Raw genomic sequence first — 13,805 nt, 5'->3', positions numbered from 1 at the left:
TTCAAGGTTTTATTTGTAGCATAAGTATGTATTTTATTGATTAATGATTGGAAAATTTAAACAGCTCCAACTGGTTGATTTTCTTAAAAAATTCTTTATAATTATTAGTTTTGACATGCTAACCAGCTGTGCGAAATTACAAAATTTTGAAACAAAGAATAACAATTTCAGAAATTTTTATTTTAGAGACTAACTCAAAATTTTTCAATTTTTTTTGTAAAAAACTATAACTTTGACAGTTTTATTGCTAAAATCTTCATAATTTTCAGATTTTATTATTATCATTACGTCTACCAACTGTGCAAATTACAAAATTTTAAATCAACAAATAATAATTTTAGAGAGTTTTATTTTTGAGTCTAACTCGAAATTTTCCAATGTTTTTTATAAAAATCCGTAACTTTAGCATTTTATTGCTAAAATCTTCATAATTTTGAGGTTTTATAATCTTCATCACGTCTATCAACTGTGCAAAGTTACAAAATTTTAGAACAAAGAATGACAATTTTAGAAATTTTATTTTTGAGACTAACTCGGAATTTTTAAAAATTTTTGTAAATATTTGTAACTTTGACAGTTTTATTGCTAAAATCTTCAAATTTTGAGATATTATTAATTTAATCACGTCTACCAACTGTACAAAATTACAAAATTTTAGAACGACAAATAACAATTTTAGTAATTTTTATTTTTGCAAGGAAACAGTTTTTCAATTTTTCTATAAAATTTCGCAACTTTCACAGTTTTATTGTTACATCTATCAAATTTTGTGAGTTCATTATTTTAAACACGTCTACCAACTGAAATTACAAAATTTTAGAAAAGTGAATAAGAATTTTAGAAATTTTTATTTTTGAGACTAACTAAAAACTTTTCAATTTTTTTTATAAAAATTTGTAACTTCGGCAGTTTTGTTGCTAAAATCTTCAAATTTTAAGATTTTATTATTTTTATCACGTTTATCCAACTGTGCAAACTGCAAAATTTTAGATCAACAAATAATAATTTTAGAAAGTTTTATTTTTGAGTCTAACTCAAAATTTTCCACTTTTTTTTATAAAAATCCGTAACTTTGACAGTTTTATTGCTAAAGTCTTCAATTTTTAAGATTTTACAATATTCATCACGTCTACCAACTGTGCAAAATTACAAAATTTTAGAACAAAAAATAACAATTTTAGAAATTTTTATTTTTGCGAGAAACCAAAAATTTCTCAATTTTTCTATAAAATTTCAGTTTTCTAGTTAAATCCATGAAAATTTTTGAGTTTATTATTTTGGACACGTCTACCAACTGCGCAAAATTACAAAACTTTACAACAACAAATAACAATTTTAGAAATTTTTATTTTTGCAAGGAACCAGAAATTTCTCAATTTTTCAATAAAATTCCGTACCTTTCAGTTTTATTCTTAAATCCATCAAATTTTGAGCGTTTATTATTTTGAATACGTCTACTAACTGCGCGAAATTACAAAATTTTAGAACAAGGAATAACAAATTTAGAATTTTTTTTTCGCGAGGAACCAGAAAATTTTCATATTTTCCATTAAATTTTGTAACTTTAACAGTTTTGTTGATAAATTCATCTAATTCCGAGAGTTTATTATTTTTGACACGCCTACCAACTGTACAAAATTACAAAATTTTAGAACGACAAATAATAATTTTAGAAATTTTTATTTTTGCGAGAAATCAAAAATTTTTCAATTTTTCTATAAAATTCCGCAACTTTTACAGTTTTATTGTTAAATCTATCAAATTTTGTGAGTTTATTATTTTAAACACGTCTACCAACTGCGCAAAATTACAAAATTTTAGAAAAAGAAATAAGAATTTTATAATTTTTTTTTGAGACTAACTAAAAATTTTCCAATTTATTTTATAAAAATTTGTAACTTTGGCAGTTTTAATGCTAAAATCTTCAAATTTTAAGATTTTATCATTTTCATCACGTTTATCCAACTGTGCAAACTGCAAAATTTTAGATCAACAAATAATAATTTTAGACAGTTTTATTTTTGAGTCTAACTCGAAATTTTCCACTTTTCTTTATAAAAATCCGTAACTTTGGCAGTTTTATTGCTAAAATCTTCAAATTTTGAGATTTTACAATCTTCATCACGTTTACCAACTGAGCAAAATTACAAAATTTTAGAACAACAAATAATAATTTTAGAAATTTTTATTTTGCGAGGAACCAGAGTTTTCTCAAATTTTACATAAAATTTCGTAACTTTAGTAGTCTTGGTGTTAAATCTATCAAATTTTAAGAGTTTATTATTTTGAATATGTCTACTAACTGCGCGAAATTACAAAATTTTAGAACAAGTAATAACAAGTTTAAAATTTTTTATTTTCGCGAGAAACCAAAAATTTCTTAATCTTTTTATAAAATTCCGTAACTTCGGTAGTTTTGTTGATAAATCCGTCAAATTTTGAGAATCTGTTATTTTTGTCACGTCTACTAACTGTGCGAAATTTTAAAATTTTAAAACAAGCAGTAAGAATTTTAGAAATTTTTATTTTCGCGAGAAACCAGAAATTTTTCAAATTTTTCAAAAATTCCGTAACTTTGGCAGTTTTCTTGTTAAAACCATCAAATTTTGAGAGTTCATTATTTTTGACACGTCTACCAACTGTGCAAAATTACAAAATTTGAAAACAACGAATAACAATTTTAGAAATTTTTATTTTGCGAGGAACCAAATTTTCTCAAATTTTACGTAAAATTTCGTAACTTAAATGTTAAAAATTTTAAGAGTTTATTATTTTTGAGACGTTTACCAACTGTGCTAAATTACAAAATTTTAGATAAACAAATAACAATTTTAGAAATTTTTTTCGCGAAGAATCAGATATTTCTCAAATTTTCCATTAAATTCCGTAACTTTGTCAGTTTTGTTGTTAAAACCATTAAGTTTTAAAAGATTATTATTTTTGACAAGGCTACCAACTGTGCGAAATTACAAAATTTTTGAACAGAAACGTACTTTTTTAGAAATTTTTATTGCCGAATTAGATTTGGAAAAATTAAATCCCAAAGTGGCTAAATCAAATACCTAAAAGTTTAAACGACCATAACTCAATCGTACGTCAATTCTTAACCTAGTTTTGCAATCTGCGTAAAATTCTGCGTAAAATGACTAGACCTAGAACGCAAGTTTGCTCCCAAAATAAGCGAGATATCGATTAAATTATATTTGGACAAATTACCTTACCTTTGGTCGAAAAATTAACTTTTTTCAAAATTAAGATAGAACCGGATTCTTATGTAAAAAGTTGCGAAAAATGGCGCAAACCGTATTTATCTTTTGTAGTTTTGAAGATATCATGCTTTAAACATTTAAAAATCTGAAAATCAAATATTCAAAACTTTAATCGGCCACAACTCAGTTGTTTTTTATCGTACGTCGATTTTAAACTTAGTTTTGAAATCTGCGTAAAATTTTGCGTAAAATGAGACCAAATAACGCAAGTTTGCTCCAAAAATTAACGAGATATCGATCGAATTAGATTTGGACAAATTAAATCCAAAGGTAGCTAGCTTTTTTTTTATCGAAAAAGCGACTTTTTTCAAATTTTTCAAAATTAAGATAGGACCGGATTCTTATGTAAAAAGACGCAAAAAAGATTATGGCGCCAAAACTTTAAATTAAATCCAAAACTTTAAATGACCATAACTCGATTTGAAGAGTCGAATACACTTTTTTTTATAAAATTGGATAACTCTAGCAAATTTTGATATAAAGACTATAAAATTTTGAGAAATGATAATTTTTGACACGTCTTTCAACTGTGCTAAATTAGAAAATATTTTAACAAGAAGGTAATTTTTTAGAAATTTTTATTTTAGAGCCGAACACAAAATTTGTAAAATTCTCTATAAAATTCCGTAATTCAAGCAATTGTAATATAAAGACCATAAAATTTTAGGGAATAAATATTTTTGACACGTCTACCAACTGTGCCAAATTACAAAATTTTAGAGCAACAAGAAACTTAACAAAAAAACTATTTTGAAAATTTTCAAAGTTTCAATAAAATTTGTACCAAAACAGTGCGAAATAACAAAATATAAAATTACCAAACAATTTCAGAAAATTTCCATCATATTTAGCACCTCTTAATTCCCAACAGTTGCCTGCTAATTTTAGCAAATAAACTTCTCCACGTCGACAACCGTGACATTTGAATGAAATCACTCTTTGTTTACGTCAAATGCGCCGGATACTGACGTAACCCCTTCGATTTGCATAAAAAGCCAATAATCTTCGTTAAAATAATCTATTTATTAACTAAACATATAAAAATATATTATGATCTGTTCAGCTTACGGTATTATTTTTTGTGCTGTGACTACATCGAGATATCATTAGTATTCACACGTACGATAATGTAACTCCAGTGACAGTAAACTATCCAAAAAAAAATTTTCTTCATCTGTTTACACTCACTAACAGTGCTAATAGCAGGCCATTAATAATAACTTTTTTTTTAAGCGAGATAAGTGCCACACATCACGAAATGAGGTTACAGAATAGTTTGCCGTCACCCAATAAATTACAATAAATTATACAAAACGATTTTTAATAACAGTTGCAGGTTGTCAGAACACATAACATGGCAGTTGAAGTAAAACGGCGAGCTGACAGCTGTCAAAGCACCGACGGTTCAATCACCGACGTGACTGCATCGGTTTGATTGGCTCGCCCGGTGGAACACTACAAGGGGATGATGTCGTTGCCCAAAAGCAACTTGTTCTCGATTTCCGGCCAAGTTCCCAAGACGAACGACTCGATTTCGCACTCGTTGGAGCCGCGGAGGATGCGGAAGAAGCCGTTTTCGCCCCAGGCGGGGCCCCAACTGTTCGCCACTTTCTGCAAATGAGGAATTAGTAATCATAGTAATAATAAAAACAAGGCTTTATTACAAAGAAAATGGATGCATAAAACAAAAAGAGAAATATAAGAGGCGAAGGCTAGCAGGTTGCTATTCTACTTAAGACCACAAATTTTTCATTTCAGTTCATCTGCGAAATAAAAAATTCTAAAAACTGCATCTTTTGCTCTACAACTTTCAATTTTGGGGGATTTGGCAAGTAGATTGAAACTAGTAACCTCCTTAAATTGCATTTCCGTGGCATAAAAACTTCCAGAGTTACAAATTTTTTATTTTCAAAAATTGGGAAAATTTAGTTCAATTAAATAAAAAATTCTAAAAACTGCGTCTATTGCTTTACAACGTTAAGTTTTAGGAAATTTGACAAGTAAATCCAAACTAATAACCTTTCTAAATTTCATTGTCGTGGCATAAAAACTTCCAGAGTTACAAATTTTTATTTTCAAAAATTGGAAAATTTTAGTTCATTTAAATTAAAAATGCTAAAAACTGTGTCTTTTGCTCTACAATATTCAAATTTAGGGAAGTTGATAAGTAAATCTAAACTAGTAACCTCCCTTAATTTGATGTTTGTGGCATAAAAACTTCCAGAGTTACGAATTTTTTATTTCAAAAATTGGAAAATTTTAGTTCATTTAAATGAAAAATTCTAAAAACTGCATCTTTTGCTCTAAAACATTCAAATTTAGGGAATTTGACAAATAGACGGAAACTAATAACCTTCCTAAATTTTATTGCCGTGACATAAAAACTTCCAGAGTTATAAATTTTTTATTTCTAAAATTCGTAATTTTAAGTTCATCTGCGAAATAAAAAAATTCTGAAAACTGCGTCTTTTGCTTTACAACGTTAAATTTTAGGAAATTTGACAAGTAGATAAAAAATAATAACCTCCCATAATTTCATTTCCGTGACATAAAAACTTCCAGAGTTACAAATTTTTCATTTCAAAAATTGGAAAATTTTAGTTCATTTAAATTAAAAATGCTAAAAACTGTGTCTTTTGCTCTACAATATTCAAATTTAGGGAAGTTGATAAGTAAATCTAAACTAGTAACCTCCCTTAATTTGATTTTCGTGGCATAAAAACTTCCAGAGTTACGAATTTTTCATTTCAAAAATTGGAAAATTTTAGTTCATTTAAATGAAAAATTCTAAAGACTGAGTCTTTTGCTCTAAAACATTCAAATTTAGAGAATTTCACAAATAGACTGAAACTAATAACCTTCCTAAATTTTATTGCCGTGACATAAAAACTTCCAGAGTTATAAATTTTTTATTTCTAAAATTCGTAATTTTAAGTTCATCTGCGAAATAAAAAAATTCTGAAAACTGTGTCTTTTGCTTTACAACGTTAAATTTTAGGAAATTTGACAAGTAGATAAAAAATAATAACCTCCCTTAATTTCATTTCCGTGACATAAAAACTTCCAGAGTTACAAATTTTTCATTTCAAAAATTGGAAAATTTTAGTTCATTTAAATTAAAAATGCTAAAAACTGTGTCTTTTGCTCTACAATATTCAAATTTAGGGAAGTTGATAAGTAAATCTAAACTAGTAACCTCCCTTAATTTGATTTTCGTGGCATAAAAACTTCCAGAGTTACGAATTTTTTATTTCAAAAATTGGAAAATTTTAGTTCATTTGAATGAAAAATTCTAAAAACTGCATCTTTTGCTCTAAAACATTCAAATTTAGGGAATTTGACAAATAGACCGAAACTAATAACCTTCCTAAATTTTATTGCCGTGACATAAAAACTTCCAGAGTTATAAATTTTTTATTTCTAAAATTCGTAATTTTAAGTTCATCTGCGAAATAAAAAATTCTAAAAACTGCGTCTTCTGCTTTACAACGTTAAGTTTTAGGAAATTTGACAAGTAAATCCAAACTAATAACCATCCTAAATTTCATTGTCGTGGCATAAAAACTTCCAGAGTTACAAATTTTTATTTTCAAAAATTGGAAAATTTTAGTTCATTTGAATTAAAATTACGAAAAACTGTGTCTTTTGCTCTACAATGTTCAAGTTTAGGGGAGTTGATAAGTAACTCCAAACTAGTAACCTCCTTTAATTTCGTTTTCGTGGCATAAAAACTTCCAGAGTTACAAATTTTTCATTTCAAAAATTGGAAATTTTAAGTTCATCTGCGAAATAAAAAAATCTAAAAACTGCGTCTTTTGCTTTACAACATTCAAATTTAGGGGATTCGACAAGTAGATCCAAGCTAATAACCTTCCTCAATTTCATTAAGTCGTGGCAATAAGACTTCCAGAGTTACAAATTTTTATTTTTAAAAATTGGAAAATTTTAGTTCATTTAAATAAAAAATTCTAAAAACTGTGTCTTTTGCTCTACAACGTTCAAATTTGGGGGAGTTGATAAGTAGGTCCAAACTAGTAACCTCCCTAATTTTTATTTCCGTGACATAAAAACTTCCAGAGTTACAAATTTTTATTTTCAAAAATTGGAAACTTTTAGTTCATTTAAATAAAAAATTCTAAAATCTGTGTCTTTTGCTCTCCAACGTTTAAATTTGGAAAAGTTGATAAGTAGATCCAAACTAGTAACCGCCCTAAATTTCATTGCCGTGGCGTAAAAACTTCCAGAGTTACAAATTTTTCATTTCAAAAATTGGAAATTTTAAGTTCATCTGCAAAATAAAAATTTCGAAAAACTGCGTCTTTTGCTCTACAACGTTCAATTTTAAGGGATTTGACAAGTAGATCAAAACTAGTAACCTCCCTAAATTTTATTTCCGTGGCATAAAAACTTCTAGAGTTACAAATTTTTATTTTCAAAAATTGGAAAATTTTAGATCATTTAAATAAAAAATTCTAAAAACTGTGTCTTTTGCTCTACAACGTTCAAATTTAGGGAATTTGACAAGTAGATTCAAACTAAGAACCTTTCTAAATTTCATTGTCTGGCATAAAAACTTCCAGAGTTACAAATTTTTATTTTCAAAAATTGAAAAATTTTAGTTTATTTAAATAAAAAATTCTAAAAACTGTGTCTTTTGGTCTACAAAATTTAGGGGAGCAGATAAGTAAATCCAAACTAATAACATCCCTACATTTCATTGCCGTGGCGTAAAAACTTCCAGAGTTACAAATTTTTCATTTTAAGGTTAAACGAAATCACAATGAAATCAGGGAAATTTTTACAAAATCACAATGAAATAAGGGGTAGTTGCGCGAAATCACACGGAAATCAGGAGAATTTAGACGAAATCACAAGAAAAAAAAAGGAGAGGTTGAACCAAATTACAAGGAAATCAGGGGAATTTAGACGAAATCAGAAAAAAAAAAGGAGAGGTTGAGTCAAATTACAAGAAAAATCATAAGAATTTAGACAAAATTGCAAAAAATAAGGAAAGGTTCAACAAAATCACAAGAAAATCAGGAAAATTTTGACCAAATCAGAAGGAAAAAAAGAGAGGGTGTGCCAAATAACAAGGAAATTAGGGAAAATTTACACAATTACAAGAAAATAAGGGGTAGTTGCACAAAATCACACGAAAATCAGAAAAATTTAGACGAAATCACAAAGAAAAAAGTAGCTGTTAGGCCAAATTACAAGGAAATCATGAGAATTTAGACGAAAAATTACAAAAAATAAGGGGAGGTTGAACGAAATCACAGGGAAAAAAGGAGAGGGTGCACCAAATTACAAGGAAAACAGGGAAAGTTTAAAAAAATTTACATACTTGATAAGAACATCCAAAGTAAGATTTCCACCAAATTTCATTAATTTTGAGTTAAAATCAGCGAATTTACAGATTTTAATGGAAAATTTTGAATTTTCAGGTCGTCCTATAAACAAAAATTTGAAAATTGTAATTTTTTGGTTTAAAAGTCTGAAATTTAAAGCACTTTATGAAGACTCTATGACTCTATAATAGCGATCTTACAGAATTTACAAGAAAATTTTGGATTTTGACTACATAAAAATTCCAAAATTTTCACTTTTTGTATCATAATTCTGAAATTAAACACTCAATAAAAATTTACAAAGTAATAAGTTCACCAAATTTCATTAATTTAACGTTAAAACTACCAGACTTCTAAGATTTAATGAAAAATTTTGATATTTTTCGGTCGGCCTACACAAAAAAAAATCCAAAAATTTCACTTTTTTCTTCATATTTCTGAAATTTGACACACTCGTTTAAGACGTTCAATGTACTAAAGTTAGTACTTGAATTACGATAATATTGTTCATTAAAGTCTTAAATTAAAACAGTCTTATAATTCATGATTTCCAGAACATTTTGGACAAACGATTATTCGATTATAGTCGTGTCTAAACTAACCCTATCGCTGCAGTTTAGACCAATCAAAACTGAACGTTTGATAATTTTCGATCGAGATTCGACATACGTACCCAGTACTTCTTGAGGCCTTCAGGGGTGTACTCTTCGCCCCAGCCCACAATTCTGACGGAGTGGTAGCCGGTCCTGTCGCCGGTGGAGATGGGGGAGTGCTTGTAGATGCCGCCTTTGTAGGTGAAGAAGTCGTGGTAGACTTTCATGGTCGCTGGAAAATCGCAAAGGAATTTTGTTGTGTTGAGTTTTTATTTATCTTGGGAATTGTTTGAGCGCGGGTGAGGCAATGATACAAAGTCTGTATTTACTCAACCTCTTTGGGTTGGAATAAACATGTTAGATGTGGTTTTTTTATCTTAATATGCTGAGGAAATGTACTGAAACGTGCTGAAGGTTTACCTGGTCGTAATAAGTGTGAAACTGGAAAGAATTCCTAAAATCCTAAAACTGGCGGATATTTTTGATTTTCAGGCAGTTCCAAAATTTGCTCTGTTTTTTCCAAAATTTTGAAATTTCATAGCGTGGATGAAGAGTCCTAGAGTAATAAATCCACCAAATTTATAAATTCTGAGTTAAATTCATCGGACTTATTGCATTTTATAGAAAAATTTGGATTTTCAGCTCACTCTACACATAAAAAAATCCAAATATTTTACTTTTTGTTCTAAAATTTTGGAATTTAAAACACGTGATAAAGACCCCTCAAGTAATACATCCACGATTTTTTTTATTTTTGAGTTAAAACCAGGGGACTAACAAAATTTAATAAAAAATTATGGATTTTCAGGCCCCCTCTGACAAAAAAAAAATCCAAAATTTTTATTTTTTGATTGAAAATTCTCAAATTTAAAGCAATAGATAAAGACCCCGAAAGTAATTAATCTAATAAACTTCAATAATCTTGCGTTAAAAATAGCGATCTAATAGAATTAAAAAAAAAACAATTTTGTATTTTGAGTAGATAAAAAAATTCTAAAATTTTCACTTCTTTAAAAATTCTGAAATTTGACATACTCGATAAGAATATTCAAAGTAAGATTTCCAGCAAATTTCATTAATTTTGAGGTAAAACCAGCTGACTTACGGAATTTAAAAAAAATTTTGAATTTTCAGGTTGTCCTACAAAGAAAACATTCCAAAATTTTTATTTTTTGTTTTTAAAGTCTGACATTTAAAGTACTTTACAAAGACCCTGGTAAAAAATCTTCTACTAAATTTCATCTAATTTATGTCGAAAATAGCGATTTTATAGAATTTAAAAGAAAATTTTTAATTTTGAGTAAATGAAAAAAAATTCAAAATTGTCACTTTTTGTTTACTAATCCTCAAGTTTAACGTACTCAATAAAAACGTTCACAGTAGGATTTCCATCAAATCATTAATTTTACGTTAAAACTAGTGATCTTAAGAATTTTAAAAGCAAATTTTAGAGTTTCAATAAATAAAAATTTTTTAAAATATTTGTTTCAAGTTTCAAAATTCTGAAATTTATCGTACTCGATAAGAACATGCAAAGTAAGATTTCCACGAAATTTCATTAATTTTGAATTAAAACCAGCAGATTTATAAAATTTTATGGAAAATTTTGGATTTTCTGGTCTTCATACAAAAAAACATTACAAAATTTTTATTTTTTGATTTAATATTCTCAAATTTAAAGCACTCGATAAACGTCTCAAAAGTAATTAATCTACTAAATTTAATCAATTTTGCGTTAAAAATAGCGATGTTATAAAATTTTAAAGAAAATTTGAGATTTTGGGTACAAAAAAAATCCAAAATTTTTACTTGTTTAAAAATTCTGAAATTTAACGTACTCGATAAGAACATCCAAAGTAAAATTTCCACCAAATTTCATAATTTTGAGGTAAAACCAGCTGACTTACGGAATTTAAAAGAACATTTTGGATTTTCAGGTTGTCCTACAAAGAAAACATTCCAAAATTTTTATTTTTAGTTTTTAAAGTCTGAAATTTAGAGTACTTTATAAACCCCCTTGTAAAAAATCTTCTACTAAATTTCATCTAATTTATGTTGAAAATAGCGATTTTATAGAATTTAAAAGAAAATTTTTAATTCCAGTTTAGTTCAAACCAGCTGACTTACTAAATTTAATAGAAAATTTTGAATTTTCAAGTTGTCCTACAAAAAAATTCCAATTTTTTTTTAAATTCTGAAATTTAAAGCACTCGATAAAGTGCCAAAAAGTAAATAATTTACTAAATTTCATTAATTTTGCGTGATAAGTAAGTAGCCAACTTATAGAATTTAAATAAAAATTTTGGATTTTGAGTAAATAAAAATTTCCAAAACTTTCACTTGTTTCAAAATTTTGAAATTTATCATATTCGATGAGAACATCCAAAGAAAGATTTCCGCTAAATTTCATTAATTGTGAGTTAAAACTAAGGATCTTATAAAGTTTAATAAAAAAATTTGAATTTTGCATACATAAAAAGTTCTAAAATTTTCGCTTCTTCTTTCAAAATTCTGAAATTTAATATACTTGATAAGAACATACAAAGTAAGATTTCCACCAAATTTCAAAAATTTTGAATTAAATGCAACAGACTTACAGAATTTAATAGAAAATTTTGGTTTTTCAGGTTGTCCTACAAACAAAAAATTCCAAAATTTTTATTCTTAGTCCTAAAATTTTGAAATTTAAAACACTTGATAAAGACCCCCCAACTAATACATTCACCAAATTTCATTAATTTTGAGTTAAAACCAGCGGGTTTGTTGGATTTAATAAAAAAAATTGAATTTTTAGTTTCTCATACAAAGAAAAAATTCTAAAATTTTAATTTTTTTATTTAAAAATTGAAAATTTTTGTTTCAAAAGACTGAAATTTAAATCAGTTGATAACGACCCTGAAAGTAATGAATTCTAAAATTTAACATATTCGATGAGAACATCCAAAGTAAGATTTCCGCCAAATTTCATTAATTTTGAGTTAAAACAAGGATCTTATAAAGTCGAATAGAAAATTTTGGATTTTGGTTACATAAAAAGTTCTAAAATTTTCACTTCTTGTTTCAAAATTCTGAAATTTAACATACTCGTAAGATCATGAAAAGTAAGATTTTCACCAAATTTCATAAATTTTGAATTAAAGCCAGCGGATTTTGAAAATTTAATGAAAAACTTTAGACTTCCAGGTAGTCTTCCAATCAAAAAATTCTAAAATTTTAATTTTTTGTTTTAAAGTCAGAAATTGAAAGCACTCAATAAAGACCTCCAAAGAAATTAGTCTGCTAAATTTCATTAATTTTACAACAAAAATAGCAAATTTACAGAGTTTAAAAAAAAATATTGAATTTTGAGTACCTAAAAAAAATTCTTAAATTTTCACTTTTCAAAATTCAGAAATTTAACATACTCGATAATTGCATTTAAAGTAAGGTTTCCACCAAATTTTATTAATTTTGAGTTAAAATCAGCGAATTTACAGATTTTAATAGAAAATTTTGAATTTTCAGGTTGTCCTATAAACAAAAATTTCATTTTAAAATTTAAAGCACTATAAAGACCCCTGAAGTAATTAATTTACAAAATTTCATCACTTTTGCGATAGCGATCTTACAGAATTTACAAGAAAATTTTGGATTTTGACTACATAAAAGTTCCAAAATTTTCACTTTTAGTATCAAAATTTTGAAATTTGACACACTCAATCAAGATTTACAAAGTAATAAAGTCCACCAAATTTCATTAATTTAACGTTAAAACTACCAGACTTCTAAGATTCAATGAAAAATTTTGATATTTTTTGCTCGGCTTAACAAAAAAAAATCCAAAAATTTCACTTTTTGATCCATATTTCCGAAATTTTAGACACTCGTTTAAGACGTTCAATGTAATAAATCCACCAAATTTTATTGGTTTAGCGTTAAAATTAACAGCTCAATAGAGTTTAAAAAAAAATGGATTCTCTTTAATTCCGCAAATTGTCAAATTTTGACATTTTGATTTTTTTTAATTTCTCCAACTTCCTAGTTTCTCGATTATTCGCTTTAATGTGATTTTCGAATTTTATAACATCCATTTTTTTTGTTTTATTCTTTATTCAAAAACTATTTTTGATTTTCAGATTTTCAAAATTTTTCCAAATTTTATATTTTTGATATTTTTTCGTCACTGCATTTTGAAAATTATGATAGTTGTGTCATAATATCAGTCAAACACAATCGATGACATTGTTACCAACATACCAAAAAAAAACTTACCTTGCACAGGGCCGGAGTTCAAAATATCGTACATAATATCGGTCTCATTCCCAATCCTGTACGCAGGCGCCACCTTATACTTCGACTTCCTGTCCACAAACTGCGGAAGTTGACATTTGGCCGTCAACAAATCCCCACCTCTAGGAACCCGACACCTCTCATTGGTCGCAGTGTACGGGAAGCAATCCTCATCCACCAATCCAAACTTCCTAGTATAAGACCAAGCCCGATCCAAATATCCCCCATTACAGCTCTGTTGACCTCTTTTGTCGCACGACACCAAATGTTGAGCGGAAAGCGTCACTCGTTCGCGGCCCTTCGACAAAATGGCGAACCTAACGATT

General features: G+C 27.5%; 1 protein-coding gene across 2 annotated transcripts in view; it reads right to left on the bottom strand.

Moving 5' to 3' along the window:
• Positions 1–4,273: 4,273 nt before the first annotated feature.
• Swim (Secreted Wg-interacting molecule) overlaps positions 4,274–13,805 on the bottom strand; it is a 47,168-nt gene continuing 37,636 nt past the window's right edge. For both annotated transcript variants that reach the window (XM_088047691.1, XM_088047700.1), the window contains exons 6-8: positions 13,462–13,796; positions 9,291–9,442; positions 4,274–4,880 (exon numbers count right to left, since the gene is read on the bottom strand). In XM_088047691.1, coding sequence (XP_087903817.1) covers positions 4,725–4,880; positions 9,291–9,442; positions 13,462–13,796 — 643 coding nt within the window. In that variant the 3' untranslated portion in view covers positions 4,274–4,724. The remainder of the gene's footprint in view (positions 4,881–9,290; positions 9,443–13,461; positions 13,797–13,805) is intronic.

Source organism: Gnatocerus cornutus, chromosome 1, assembly GCF_029298725.1.
Source record: "Gnatocerus cornutus isolate USDA-ARS CGAHR chromosome 1, icGnaCorn1.1, whole genome shotgun sequence".
In the NCBI taxonomy this organism is placed as follows: Eukaryota; Metazoa; Arthropoda; class Insecta; order Coleoptera; family Tenebrionidae; genus Gnatocerus; species Gnatocerus cornutus.
The sequence above is the reverse complement of the archived record's forward strand: the minus strand, read 5'-3'. Positions and strand labels throughout refer to the sequence as shown.